The sequence below is a fragment of the Cutaneotrichosporon cavernicola genome (genome assembly GCF_030864355.1).
Source record: "Cutaneotrichosporon cavernicola HIS019 DNA, chromosome: 2".
Lineage (NCBI taxonomy): Eukaryota > Fungi > Basidiomycota > Tremellomycetes > Trichosporonales > Trichosporonaceae > Cutaneotrichosporon > Cutaneotrichosporon cavernicola.
Window position 1 is genome coordinate 2,338,071 of NC_083394.1, and position 12,809 is coordinate 2,350,879.

The window sequence follows — 12,809 nt, forward strand, 5'->3', positions numbered from 1 at the left end:
TTGGTTGGATGGCTTCGTCTCGGCAACCACCAGCCCAGCTTGTTCCCGATGCCGAGGCGACGACCACGATCAGTGCCAGCTGGCCGAATCCAAAGGGCGGACAAATGGTTGCATTTCTGTCCCAGGTCGGTCAAGCTGGCCCAAGCTGGGCAGTTGTCTAATGCGTGGGTCTGCGCCACGACTTTGGTGGTCGGCAAGATCCATCAGCTCTGTTAGACGGCTCTTGCGCTGTGAAGCATTTGTAAGGTGTGATCTAGGCTGTTATCGGCCTCGGGGTGCGCGTCATCTGCCTTGGCTTGTGGAAGCTGAGGAAGAAGACATGGAACAACCTCATCAGTTCATCAGCTTACCAGAGGCCAAGGCAACATGGGAGGGTCACGTGTACCACGTTGTGGCCTGATTCCTTTGTCTATCGCGGACAGTAAGAAAATCTCCGAAATTTGACAGAGTGCCACATTTCGATCTGGAGGATTTTCCCGTGAAGCCGGGTGGGAGACCAACTTTGCTTCCGCCAAACGGCTGGTTGCAGGCCTGGTGAGTGGTGACTTCGACGTCCGACTTGGCCCTATCCCTCAACACCCCCCCAAAAGTGCGTACTCGCGACGACCGACAGCGACGACGAAAGTGTGCTGACCACCCGCTCTACCGCGACTATTCGCGATCTCGATTCCCGCGTTTCTCCCATCTCCCCATCTTCGACCGTGCCCCTCGTACGCCAATTTCGTCCAACTTTCGCAACTGTTGTCGCGCGCGCTTTCCCAATCCAGATGTCGTCGTTCTCGTCTCAGCCCATCGTCATCGACGGCAAGGGCCACCTTCTCGGCCGCCTCGCTTCGACCATCGCCAAGCAGGTGGGTATCTGCGGCTCCAAGCGGAGGGGGAAGGATTTTGGATGAGGGAGAGGGAGAGGGAAGCTCCGTTCAAGGACGAGGCGACGGAGATGATCTGCTGCACGGGCATGCGCACGCGCAGTGTGAAGACCCAGTGCTACTCCACGCAGTCTGCGAACAAGTGTCGCGGGACTGGGTCTGTTGGCAGATTCTCTCGCAGGCGTCAGATGCTCGGTCAGGCGACCTAGGAGGAGCAACTTTTCCCGTTCCCGTCTTGCATCAGCGTGCTAACGCTCCAGGCGCTCTCCGGCCAGAAGGTCTCGGTCGTCCGCTGCGAGGAGATCAACGTCTCGGGCTCGTTCTTCCGCAACAAGCTCAAGTACCACGCGTACCTTAACAAGCGCCACATTGTCAACCCCAAGAAGTCGGGTCCCTTCCACTTCCGCGCTCCCTCGCGCATCCTCTTCAAGGCTGTCCGTGGCATGATTCCCCACAAGACTGCCCGTGGTGCCGCTGCCATCCGCCGCATCTCGCTCTACGAGGGTGTCCCCCCCGCCCAGGACAAGGTCAAGAAGATGGTTGTCCCCTCTGCGCTCCGCGTCCTCCGCCTCAAGCCCGGCCGCAAGTACGCTACCCTTAAGCGTATCTCGCACGAGGTCGGCTGGGGCTACAAGGACGTTGTTGACCGTCTTGAGGAGAAGCGGAAGGTCAAGGGCCAGGCGTACTTCGAGCGCAAGGTGAGTAGATCTTGAGCAAATGGACAGCGGGACATGTGCTGACGTCTCGCAGGAGGCTGCTCGCAAGCTCCGTGTCAAGGCCGCTGCCAACGTTCCCCAGAACGAGACTCTCGCCAAGTTCGGCTACTAAGCGTGTCTTCTCGTTTGCATATAGGGGGTAGCATGCGGGAGCGACTTTGGGATACAGGTCGAGTCGCTGCGCATGCAATGATGACTTGCCGCGATTCGTGCCTGTGTTCTGGAGATGTACTTTTGCCATCACGGTGGGATGTGGATCTGTTCGAACATGAGAGACCGGACAGAGGAGCACTGGCAATGATTGGCAGACGAGTAGGATGTGCGAGTGAACGATCTGTGCATTTCGTATCTGGTCGCGTCTCGCTGTATAACAGCAGCTGCTGCTGCGAACTGGATGCGTTCAGCCCACCTCGACTAGGTGGCGTTTCGCGGTTTGGCCGTTTCGCTGTTGCTGTTCTTCTTGTGCACAGGTGTCAGACTTGACGCCGACTTTTGCATGTCCGATGACGGGATCAAAAAGTTTGGATTGTTACAATACAAGCGAGCAGTTCGGGGTTGACCGAGATTTGAAGCCGCCCAACCCAACCCAACTCCGGCTAACCACCGTCCCGAACCCCCGAACCCGCGTCTACATCTACATCTCCTGCCTCTTGACGCGTCCTTGCCCACTCTTCTCTTACCTCTTCTCTCGTCTCTCATCGTTACTCACTCACTGATTCCACCATGCTCGAGTACATCTACATTTGCAGACATGGCTTTCGGTACGTCTTTGCCCAGATATCTCTAACCCAGTCTGTCGGACGGCTCGAACTGGACGAGCCAGCACCATCACGCCCCAACGGGCATGGACAGGGACTATCCTGTGCGTCTCTCGTCCGTTATCTGCCCTCTTCTAACCTAATCCAGCTCGCAGCTCTAGGCCTCAACCAAGCCGAAGACCTTGGGCGTTTCCTCTCTGATCCCGAGCGAACGGCGCCCTACCCGCCCCCCGAACGCGTCTTCTCCTCCCCCTTCTACCGGTGTGTGCAAACCGCCTTACCGACCGCACAGGCCCTTACTCGGCGACATGACAAGATTCACCCTATCTCCCTCGATCATGGCGTACAGGAATGGTACTCTACCACTCGGGAGGGGACTGGTCTCCACCCTCGTCCTGGTGGACCAGACAGCATGGCCCCCCACTTTCCCGAAGGTATGATCGACATGGATTACACGAGTACGGTGTATGCGTCTCGCCGGGGCGAGACTCTACGCGGCCTCCACTCGCGAATTGGGCTTTTCTTGGATGCGTGGATTGCACGAATGGACGAGGCGGGCGTACGTTCGGCGGTGATATTCGGGCACGCCGCAACGGTCATTGCCATGGGTCGCCTGTTGACCGGCGACATGGAACGTGAAGTGACGGCCGGATGCGCTGTTACTTCTCTGTATCGTCGCGCAGGTCCGTTGGGAGGATGCGGACAGTGGGAAGGCGTATATGATGGCCGCGCGGATTATATGCCTGGAGGAGTTGAACGGGATTGGGCAGTGAGTCTGATAGAGGACGAGCTGATGACAAGTTCTCTAATATCGAGCTCGCGAATGGAGAGGTGCTCGAGGAGCCAGGAGATGGGCGGTACCATCCTCCCGAGGACGAGTTGCCGGTCGGATTGGCGCCGGGAATGGAACGATACCTCCGCAGAGATGGGGGTAGCTCCGAGGCTATTATCGGTACCAAGCCGGCGACTTGGTCGCGGTTGTAGCGGTGGCTAGAGGCTAGAGAAATACAAGTAGAATCTAAGATGTCGGTCATGTCAAGTTGATAGCGGCCCAGGTCCAGTCGAGATTCATGGCTCTGCCGCGCCCCTCGTACTTGCAGAGCGTTGGAACTTTGCTCAAGTGCAGAGAGGAGTGTTGATGAGCAGGTGGCATGAGGCGTGTTGAACCCGTGAATGCTTGCACGCTGGTGTCGGCTCTTGTGTGCCTCACGAAGCCTTGTCGACCTTGACGTACTCGCCGTACCGCCGTACCACCGTACCCGTACCGCCCTCCTCTGCGCTCTCACCCGCACGTGTGTTGTCCAGCAGCACATCTTTCCGGCCCAGGGCGCGCGCGGCTGGTGTGTCTTGGACTTGCTCTCGGTACTACTTAGCAACAGGGTACATAATGACGAACCACTGCCACAGAATCTGACAGCTCTTCACTTGACTCATATCAACATCACGTTCAAACTCATGACAGCAACAGCGCATGTTCCAAGGTCTCGATATCAATCTCGACAAGTATCACAACCCAAGATCCCAGATCAGCACAGAAGATCAGTTTGCCCTTGCTCATCTCCAACGCCACGCACACTCGGCCCCACCGCCACAAACTGCACCTCGCATTTGTCCCAATGATAGCCCCAGGTGCTGCATCCACGCGGCGCAGCCAGCCGCCCTCGCTATGCAACCAGTCATACATCGTGATCCCTCTAAGCCTCCTCGGTGCGGAGCTTGGCGGCAACGTTGGTGATCTTGACGCCGAGGATCTTGGCACGCGCAACAATCTCGATGCGCTTCTTCGACGAGACGCCGTGGGCGACGACAGCGGCGTACTTGCCCGAGTGCATGAGAAGGAGCTCGAGGTCACGAACGTTGTTGACGAGGACCTCCTTGTGGCCCGAGGGGATGAGGTGACGGGTCTTCTTGTTCGAGCCGTAACCGATCTTGGGCATGGGGGTCTGGCCCGAGAAGCGGCGACGAACCTGGAATCAGCGCGGCCCATGGTTCGTGCAGGGCTTGGGTGGAGCAAGGAAGGAAGGAAGCAGGACGTGGTGGGCGGCAATTCTGCACCAGATCAGAATCTGTTTCCCAGCACTCGCGCGGTGCACAGAGATGCGCAGACGCTGTTGCTCGCTGCGCACTCACGCACCGACGCTTGCGCTTCCATTCCCTCCTCACCCAAGCTCGCTTTGTTTCCAAAAACTAACGCGGTTGTCAATACCCTTCGGCTTCCTCCACGACTCCTTGACGGAGTGGTAGCGGTCCGACTGGTGACGCTTGAACGTCTTCGTCCTCTTCTTGACAATAGGGATGGTCGACGCCATTTTTGGCTGCGCGGTGAATCAAAGCAAGTGGAAAGTTGAGAGTCGAGAAAGGAGGGGGAAACAAATTTAACGACGCGAGGATCGAGCAAGCACGAGTGGATAACGCGGTGTGACGAAAGTAAGGTTGAGAAAGCGAGGGCACGGTCAGCACGTCGTCGTTGGTGTTGGCGGGATGCTCACTAGACTGGTCCGGCTCTTGACGGATGGGTTGCAACACTGCTCGCGACCACCAACACACCACCCACCCACGACCCAGCCTTGCGCCGATCGGAGGTTGGATTCATCTCCGTTCGGAGCTAATTTCGGATTTTAGATGTCAGCTATCCCCGAGGCGAATTCAAGTTGCGACTTTGGTGCCTGATTGAAACAGGATCAGGCACACTGTGGAGGTCCATCTCCAGATTTCGTCAACAGGTTCATAATCGGTTGTTTATATCTCGCGTGTCCTGCTTGACCAGTAATACACTACAAACATGGTGAGACCAACCCCGGCGGACCCAACTAACATTTAGGCCGCTGATGATGAGGTACACCTCCTCCCACCGCACCGCTGACGACAGCACTCGCCCAAGCGCTTGCGCCCCAACGTCGGGTCCGCCCTCCGCCAGGGCCCTCCAGGCCCCGACTTCGCCAAGGGTGTCAAGTATTGGGACACGATCGAGGCGAGCGTCGACGGTGTCCTCGGCGGCTTTGGAAACGGCGTGAGTCCTCCTTTCTCTTCATAACTAACGACAGCCAGTACCGCATATCGACCAGCTGAGCTCACGACTCTTCATCCTCTCCCTCCTGCCGCAACTCGCGACCTTTGCGAACCCGCTCACGCCCGAACCACCTGCCCGCCCACCGTACCGCCTCACGGCCCTTGACGTCGGCGCGGGTATAGGGCGCGTGACGAACACGGTCCTCCTCCCGCTGTTCGACGACGTCGTCCTCGCCGAGCCGGTCGCCCACTTCATCGGCGAGGCGCACCGTGCCGCCAGCTCGGGGGAATGGCGCGAGCTCCCACGCCTGAGCGGACGGGTCAGGGACGAGGCCGAGGCGAAGGAGGTGTCACGCAGGACGGCCGAGTGGAAGCGCTCGCGCGGCAAGCGCGTTTGGTTCGTCCAGGCTGGTCTGCAGAGCCTTGACCCCGCTTTCCCGGCTCGTGGGAACGCGACCGAGGGCCTCGTCGGCGAGGCACTCGAGGGCGAGGGCGTGTTTGGCGAGGGCGAGACTGCCGTCGAGTACGATGTGTGAGTTGCCCTTTTCAAGTGGCAGATCTGACGGCAGGGTGTGGTGCCAGTGGTGCTTGGGTATGGAATCACTCGCGGTCGAGACTGACATATAGGACACATGTCGCATGGCGATCTCGTTGCGTTCCTGCGCCGCGCAAAGAATGCTCTGCGCGCCCCATCTATCGATATGGAAGACGAGTACGCCGCGCCCCTCATTGTCGTCAAGGAGAACTGCTGCGAGGACGGGCCGGACGGGCGCGCCAGCGAGTTCCTCGACGAGGAGGACTCGAGCCTCACTCGGTGAGCTGAGGTCCTTAGAATAGAGCTGACGTCAGGTCGAACGGCAAGTGGCTCGAGGTCTTCCATGAGGCCGGGCTGCAGGTCGTCAAGGAGGAGGTGCAGCAGGGGCTGCCTGACGAGCTGTTTGTCGTCAAGACGTGAGTTGCAATCGAGCTGACTGAACCGAGCTGACATGCAGCTGGGCGCTGCGGTAGATGTGTACATGGGGAACAGGTCATAGAATGCATCATTGTAACTTTTCGACGTCATACCGCCGCTGACGCTGCGCCATGCGCCACGGAATAGCTCCGCCCCTCTCCCCGCGTTTGCACGAGGAAAAGCAAGTCTAGATGGACGGAGCTGATAGTTTAAAACCGAACAGCTGCGCAGCAGCGATGCGTCACGACTGGCGCATGTGCTCACGCAGCTACCAAAGCCGATCGCCACCTTTCCCCTGTCACAGGAGCACATCACGCCAGCACGACATCCACCCATCTTCAGGCCACCAGTCAGTCAAGCACTCGTGTCAATCCCTCTCTCTGCGCCGTAGTCGCCTCGCACTCGATTTTCATACAATTACTAGGCATGGGTTGGACTCTGACCCGTCCTTCTAAGCCGGCAGAACAGTCGGCTCATCGTTCCGGATCGTGGCGAGTCGTTTACCTGAGGGTCAGCTGAATTCTCATAGGGACAGAAGCGGACTCACTTGGAGCGCGCACGCATCTTTCTGCGCTTGCGACGGAGCTTGCGCATACGCTTCTTCTTCCACTTGTCACGCATCTGAAAGGCGAATAACGAGGAGGAGAAGGTTCGAGACGGTGAAGACACAAGGGATAGAAGGCAGACAGAGGTAACGCGGGCACGGGTCGTCGCGAAAGATGCAAGAGGCAAGCGTCAGCAGATGAACCGGGGTGAGGAGCGAGCGCGGCGCTATGCTCGCGCTGATACGCACGTTGGTAGTGATGAAGTGGGCTGAAGAGAGAAGAACACCGAGTTGTTGCCAAGTCATGTGAACGCGCTCCACCAAAACTCGGGTAATCCCGATCAACCCCGTAGTGTGGCATATACTGGTTTAGGTAATCTATCGTGGCAAGATATCTTAGGTAATCTGTCGTGGCAATGTATCTTAGGTAATCTATCGTGGCAATGATATCTTAGGTAATATCACGTTGCAAAGTGAGGCAAGGCTCAGCTCGTGCAAGGGATCCGGGCACCTCGCAACGCCACATGAATCCCGCCGCCGCGTAGTTTCTCGCACCTGCACAACGTAACTCTGGTCGCTGAAATCATCATTGTGGAATACGTTTATGTCTCAAAAGTAAGATAGAATCTAGAGGCGATCGACTGGTTGCCAAGAACACATGTCATGCTAATAATCTATCAACCCGAACCCGTCTGCCGGCAGCACTCAGGCTAAGGATTGGATATGCACTGGAATCGAGCAACGGGAAGAAGCGGGATGACAAGCCCATTGTGTCGGCGGCCGGTGTATGGAGATGGTTGCGCAGCAGGAACGCTGCAATATCCTCAAAAGCAGGAGGCATCGCCATGGATGAGAGGGGGGAGGGGTTGGGGTTCGAGGGCTTGGCTTACTCTGTGCCTGTATCAACTTGTATTGCGACCAGGGTATGTCAAGCTTTAAGATGGGATGCGAAGCTGTCCCAGCCAGGGCCAGCTACCTCATCTCACTCATGCGATCACTCAACCAACTTCTTTTACGTCTACCACCATGCCACCACCTCAACCCTTCAGGCCTTGAATGTGGCGTTCATATTTCATGATTTCACCGAGGGTAGCGCCAATCTCGGGTGCTCGGGAGTGGTGATCTCGCACCATGCGCACCAAGTTCGGGTCATGGAAGCTACCTATGTGATCCGGCGGATCTGTGGTTGAGGCAAGGATTTAAGGTTAGAAGAGATGCCCCGGAAGGCCGGAAATCAAGGAGCAGGCAAGGAAGCGGGGCAGGGGCATTGAAGGATCTGTTTGAGCCGCGCAAATGTAGGTATAACCTAAGATTTATAGATATGAATAGAGCGGTCGGTTGAACGGGAACGACTGGAATGGGAAACCAGTTCCCTTAAACCCATCCTTGTATGACATGAATAGGTTGTATTCTAAATCCGTTAGGATCTCAGGTAAAAGTGAAGTTGCTGTACCTTAGTAGCCCCTGTTATTACCCTTTGTTGTCCTATCCCTTACCCGTCCCACTTTCGGAACACTTGAGCCAAAAACCAATACAACCAACTGTCACCCATTGTTCCCGCTTTGGATTAGGTCAACCTTTATCCCTCCATCCCTCCATCCCTCTACCCCTCCATCCCTCCATCCCTCCATCCATTCCCTCCATTCCAACCCCTCCTTGCCTTGGCCTTGCACTGCCGTGCCAGTGTGCCTTCAATGGCTCACGACCACCGCCGCGTCAGCCTCTCTGCCCTTTCACCCCCCCTCCCTCACTTCAAACCCTCAACTATTAACTCCATTCAATAAATCAGTACTGTACCTAGGTTTAGTTTAGGTACAGAGGTCACCAATCTTGAATCAAAGCCCAGCTATGCCAGCCAGACCTACAATCACGACGAAACGCAAATGACCACACTACACTACACGTTTCTTCCCAACACTTTCTCCACCTTCTCCACTTGCTCGCAGTCATCTCCCCCCATCTGATCACTACCACAACCCACGGCCTCACTTACTGCCTCCCCTCCCGCCCTGATTGTCCCATATTCAGCTGCCAAATCTCGGAATCCAACCCCTCCACAATCCACGGAATACGACTACACTGCACCAACCCCCGGAATCCACCTTGCCCTTGCGCTCGGACCTGTTTCGCCACGCCGTGCACCCCTCTGGTCCTCAACCCTTGACTTTGTGACTTGGTTACCTGGGTGCCCTCGTATCCGGTCATCCTCTCACATCGTCGCCACCTCTTGACTTTTGTCACCTCGCAGCCTGCGGCTCGATTCCAACCACATCCACTCGTTCAAACCCGACCCGAGCTGCGCCTGCGCGATTAGCCAAACGCTCCCTTACATTCCTCTTCTTGATTCCCAGTCGCTGGCGGCGAGAAATCAAGCCCTCCTCCTCATAAACACACTCTACGACTCGCCCACCCCGACCTGTGCCCCTCTGACCCGCTTCAACCTGCGCCCTCGTTCACCAGCACAACCGAACACGTTGAAAGATCGCGCTCGCACCACTCTTACTGTTTCTCCTTCTCACCGACACAGCAATATTCTTCACAGGCTCTCTATTCCAACAGACGCATCCCGCACAATAGAAGCTTCCAACTGTAGTACCAGTTGTGCTACCTTCCACTGTTATCGTGACAGGACTACACGTTCATCCCCCGCATGTCTACCGCTCCCTCGTACCACTCGTCGTCGAACAGCACCTCGGCATCGCCTCCGGAGAGCCCCAGCCTACAGACCCCAGGCCAGCTTTCGCCGAGATTTCCATCCATGACGGACATTGGAGCTGGCCCGTTGGGGCACAAGAGCTCCAACTCTATCGGGCTCAGCTTCTCCCGTAACGACAATGTCCCCTCGACCGTCGATCTGTCGGACGACATCCCCATCCGTCAGGCCTTGTCTCCTCGCCTGAACGGATCGGTAGCGTACACCAGTTCTGCCGAGGCCTCCAACGCCGTCCATCCCCGGGGACACTTGCCACGACTCCAGACGGAAAGGGGCCTACTCCCCGGGAGGCCTCTAACGCCCCCGTCGGAACCTTCCACCCCTCGCGAGAGGAGAGACTCGCCGGCGTACAGCGACTCGCCGTACACTGACGCTTTTCCGCTCTCGGATGCTAACAGCGTCCGCGCCTATGCGTCACAGGACGAGGCCAATGGCCAGGCGGGCTTCATCGGTTCGACGCCGTACTGGCTCGGCATGTACTTCTTCTTCAATCTGGGACTCACCCTGTTCAACAAGGTGGTATTAGTCTCCTTCCCTTTCGCTTACGTGAGTCCTTGAGGTGTACACTGTACTGACGAATAGACTTTAACTGGGTTACACGCGCTTTCTGGCTGTGCCGGCTGCTACATTGCTTTAGAGCGGGGTGCCTTTGTGAGTATAGCGATACAACATCCGGCAGCAGCATCTGCGTTATCTTGGGACTAACGCTTAGACTCCTGCACGGTTGACCCAGAGGGAAAACATCATCCTCGGCGCATTCTCCGTGTTGTACACGATCAACATTGCTGTCAGCAACATTTCGTTGCAGCTAGTCACTGTGCCCGTGAGTTCTGCGCCTCGCATTGACCCCCAGCCTTGCTGACGCGCTCCAGTTCCACCAAGTGGTTCGTGCTGCGACGCCGCTGTTTACGATTTTCATCACTGCTGTTCTTCTGCGCCAAAAGATCAGCGCCATGAAGATTGTCAGCTTGCTGCCAGTTGTTGCCGGCGTCGGGTTCGCGTGAGTGGCTCTGGTTCTCCCCCAAACGATTTCTGACGCCCACAGAACCTACGGTGACTACTACTTCACGACATGGGGCTTGATCCTTACCCTTCTGGGCACGTTCCTTGCTGCGCTCAAGACCGTGGTAACGAACCTCATTCAGACGGGCGCAGGCGGCCGCCTCAAACTCGTACGTACCCTCCAACCATGTGGGCATTGCTAATCCCAGCACCCCCTTGACCTTCTTATGCGCATGTCGCCACTTGCTTTCGTCCAATGCGTCTTCTACAGCTGGTACACTGGCGAGCTGGAGCGCGTGCGCCGGTATGGGGCGACGCAGATGACACGCACAAAGGCCATCGCCCTCTTGATCAATGGCATGATCGCTTGCGGCCTCAACATTGTCTCCTTCACCGCAAACAAGAAGGCTGGTGCTCTCACCATGACCGTCTCGGCAAACTGTAAGCAGGTCCTTACAATTGCGCTTGCGGTCGTCCTCTTCAATCTCCACATTACCATCACGAACGGTATCGGCATCTGCCTCACCCTCTGTGGCGGCGCGTGGTACGCGTTCGTCGAGTACAAGGAGAAACAGAAGCGGCAGAAGACGACCAACAAGCTCTCACAGAAGTCTTGAAAGCGCCACCAGCGAACCTCCATTACGACACTCCTGCATCCCTGTCATCTTATCATCTATCATCACACCGCATCAGCCCAGTGCCGCCCATGTCCGTTGGGGAACCATGCATATTGTCATTCGTAGCTGTCAGTGCTGCTTCTGCTGGTTATGCGCCGAGGTATCAGTGGTGTGTCATTGGAACTGCGAGCAACTTCCTCACGTGGCCTACAATCGGGTCCGCGAGAGGTTGGTGAGTTGAGGTGAGGATCGGTGCAGAGGTCAGTCAAACGTAGGTACTAGCCCCCTGGTGACGAAGATTCGAGAGGTGGAGGAACTTGCGTTGGGCGTGACGGAGCGAAGTCGTCGCGCGACGGACAGCGTTGGCGCACTGTTAGTAAGGATGAATGAGTCCGGAAGAGTAGAGATTACAGAGTGAGGCGACAGCTTGGCAGGTAGCAGAGTAGGAGGTTCCACGGATGGCTCTAGACAAGAGCTCGTCAGTTTCGTTGGGGTCGTCCACAACTCAACTTTATCCTCGTCCCACTACGTGTGGGGCCGAATCTCCCCGTCGACACAACCTTCTGCCCTCAAACCTAGCATCGCGATGCGCATGGGCCAAGTAGGATCTGATGACGCGAAAAGAAAACGGTTCCGGAGCAGCGTGCGCAGCGGCCCAACTGACAGCGAGGATATCCGTCAAGGACATCAGCACCCGACTCCAGACACAGACCTGGTCACTAGGAAAGATGATTTTAAAGAGATAGCGTCTCGAACGCAACCTCGAAGCGCACATCAGCACCGGGCAGCTGCACGCGCAGCGCCGACGCTCGGCCCAAACCACACCTCTTCCAGTCCGACTCCCACCCGTCTGGTTACCATTGTGCTTGCATCTCTATCGCCCCGTTCTTACAGCGAGTCGCCAGTGGGGTCAAAGTACCGCCACTGGTTGGGCTCGGGCTTCTCCTCGAGCGGCTCCCAGCTAATTGTCAGCGCGGCCTCACAGACAGACATACGCCTTCCACTCGCCCATCTGGCCAAGGAGGTGCTTCTCGATCTTGGCCTCCTCAATCGCGATCTCGACAATGGTGCCGAGCTCACGCTCCGCTGAGGAAATGTCCTCGCCGGCGCGCTCCACGATTGCCATGCGGTTCTTCGTCAGCGCCTCCGTTGCCTGGCGGTACACGCTCGACGCGGGGAGAGCGGCGAGGCCGGTTAGCGTCTCGGTATAGAGCGACTTGAGCGCCGGAAGGGGGTTCTTGTGCACCGGAAGGCCCACGATGCCGGTGGTCTCCTTGAGTGCCCTGGGGTTAGCTCGAGGATGGAAGAGGAGGGGCGCGAGGAGGAAGGTAGCATGCGGAGATGACTTAGGCCCGATGATGGAAGGTGCACTTGCCAGCGCTGCGCCAGGATAGCGCAGCGCACCGCTCTTTTTCGGAAAATCCTCCGCTACGGACGAGTACTCACTGGGCGGCGTAGAACAGTGGGCGGGTGGCACGGAACATGGCGAGTGTTGTGACGGCGAGATGAGGTTTGACGGAGACGGGTTGGTGGTGTGCTAAACGGACTGCAAGTGATTGGGTGGATGAACCTGACGCGGGAGCAACTTGACCAGCATCGTCAGGCTCACAGTCCACTCAACCCTCCACC

The 12,809-nt window shown here is 57.3% G+C and overlaps 6 protein-coding genes across 6 annotated transcripts; 4 read left to right on the top strand and 2 right to left on the bottom strand.

The window, feature by feature from the left end:
- Positions 1–160: 160 nt before the first annotated feature.
- RPL16A (uncharacterized protein) lies at positions 161–1,697 on the top strand (the record flags this gene model as incomplete). Its single annotated transcript, XM_060597979.1, has 5 exons — positions 161–164; positions 540–589; positions 768–851; positions 1,130–1,567; positions 1,620–1,697. 5 exons carry the CDS (start codon positions 161–163, stop codon positions 1,695–1,697), a joined length of 654 nt encoding a protein of 217 aa, XP_060454818.1.
- A 611-nt stretch (positions 1,698–2,308) lies between these two features.
- CcaverHIS019_0209150 (uncharacterized protein) lies at positions 2,309–3,327 on the top strand (the record flags this gene model as incomplete). Its single annotated transcript, XM_060597980.1, has 4 exons — positions 2,309–2,346; positions 2,378–2,447; positions 2,492–3,112; positions 3,145–3,327. 4 exons carry the CDS (start codon positions 2,309–2,311, stop codon positions 3,325–3,327), a joined length of 912 nt encoding a protein of 303 aa, XP_060454819.1.
- A 710-nt stretch (positions 3,328–4,037) lies between these two features.
- RPL32 (uncharacterized protein) lies at positions 4,038–4,936 on the bottom strand (the record flags this gene model as incomplete). Its single annotated transcript, XM_060597981.1, has 4 exons — positions 4,038–4,310; positions 4,536–4,658; positions 4,833–4,836; positions 4,902–4,936. The coding sequence occupies 4 exons, from the start codon at positions 4,934–4,936 to the stop codon at positions 4,038–4,040; spliced, it is 435 nt and encodes a 144-aa protein (XP_060454820.1).
- A 189-nt stretch (positions 4,937–5,125) lies between these two features.
- Positions 5,126–6,360, top strand: CcaverHIS019_0209170 (uncharacterized protein; the record flags this gene model as incomplete). Its single annotated transcript, XM_060597982.1, has 7 exons — positions 5,126–5,128; positions 5,213–5,353; positions 5,388–5,884; positions 5,922–5,944; positions 5,980–6,166; positions 6,202–6,303; positions 6,345–6,360. The coding sequence occupies 7 exons, from the start codon at positions 5,126–5,128 to the stop codon at positions 6,358–6,360; spliced, it is 969 nt and encodes a 322-aa protein (XP_060454821.1).
- Positions 6,361–9,498: 3,138 nt separating this feature from the next.
- On the top strand, positions 9,499–11,180 carry CcaverHIS019_0209180 (uncharacterized protein; the record flags this gene model as incomplete). Its single annotated transcript, XM_060597983.1, has 6 exons — positions 9,499–10,107; positions 10,144–10,212; positions 10,274–10,384; positions 10,434–10,561; positions 10,607–10,733; positions 10,773–11,180. The coding sequence occupies 6 exons, from the start codon at positions 9,499–9,501 to the stop codon at positions 11,178–11,180; spliced, it is 1,452 nt and encodes a 483-aa protein (XP_060454822.1).
- Positions 11,181–12,068: 888 nt separating this feature from the next.
- CcaverHIS019_0209190 (uncharacterized protein) lies at positions 12,069–12,664 on the bottom strand (the record flags this gene model as incomplete). The annotated part of the gene is made up of 3 exons (XM_060597984.1): positions 12,069–12,141; positions 12,176–12,463; positions 12,627–12,664. The coding sequence occupies 3 exons, from the start codon at positions 12,662–12,664 to the stop codon at positions 12,069–12,071; spliced, it is 399 nt and encodes a 132-aa protein (XP_060454823.1).
- Positions 12,665–12,809: the final 145 nt, after the last annotated feature.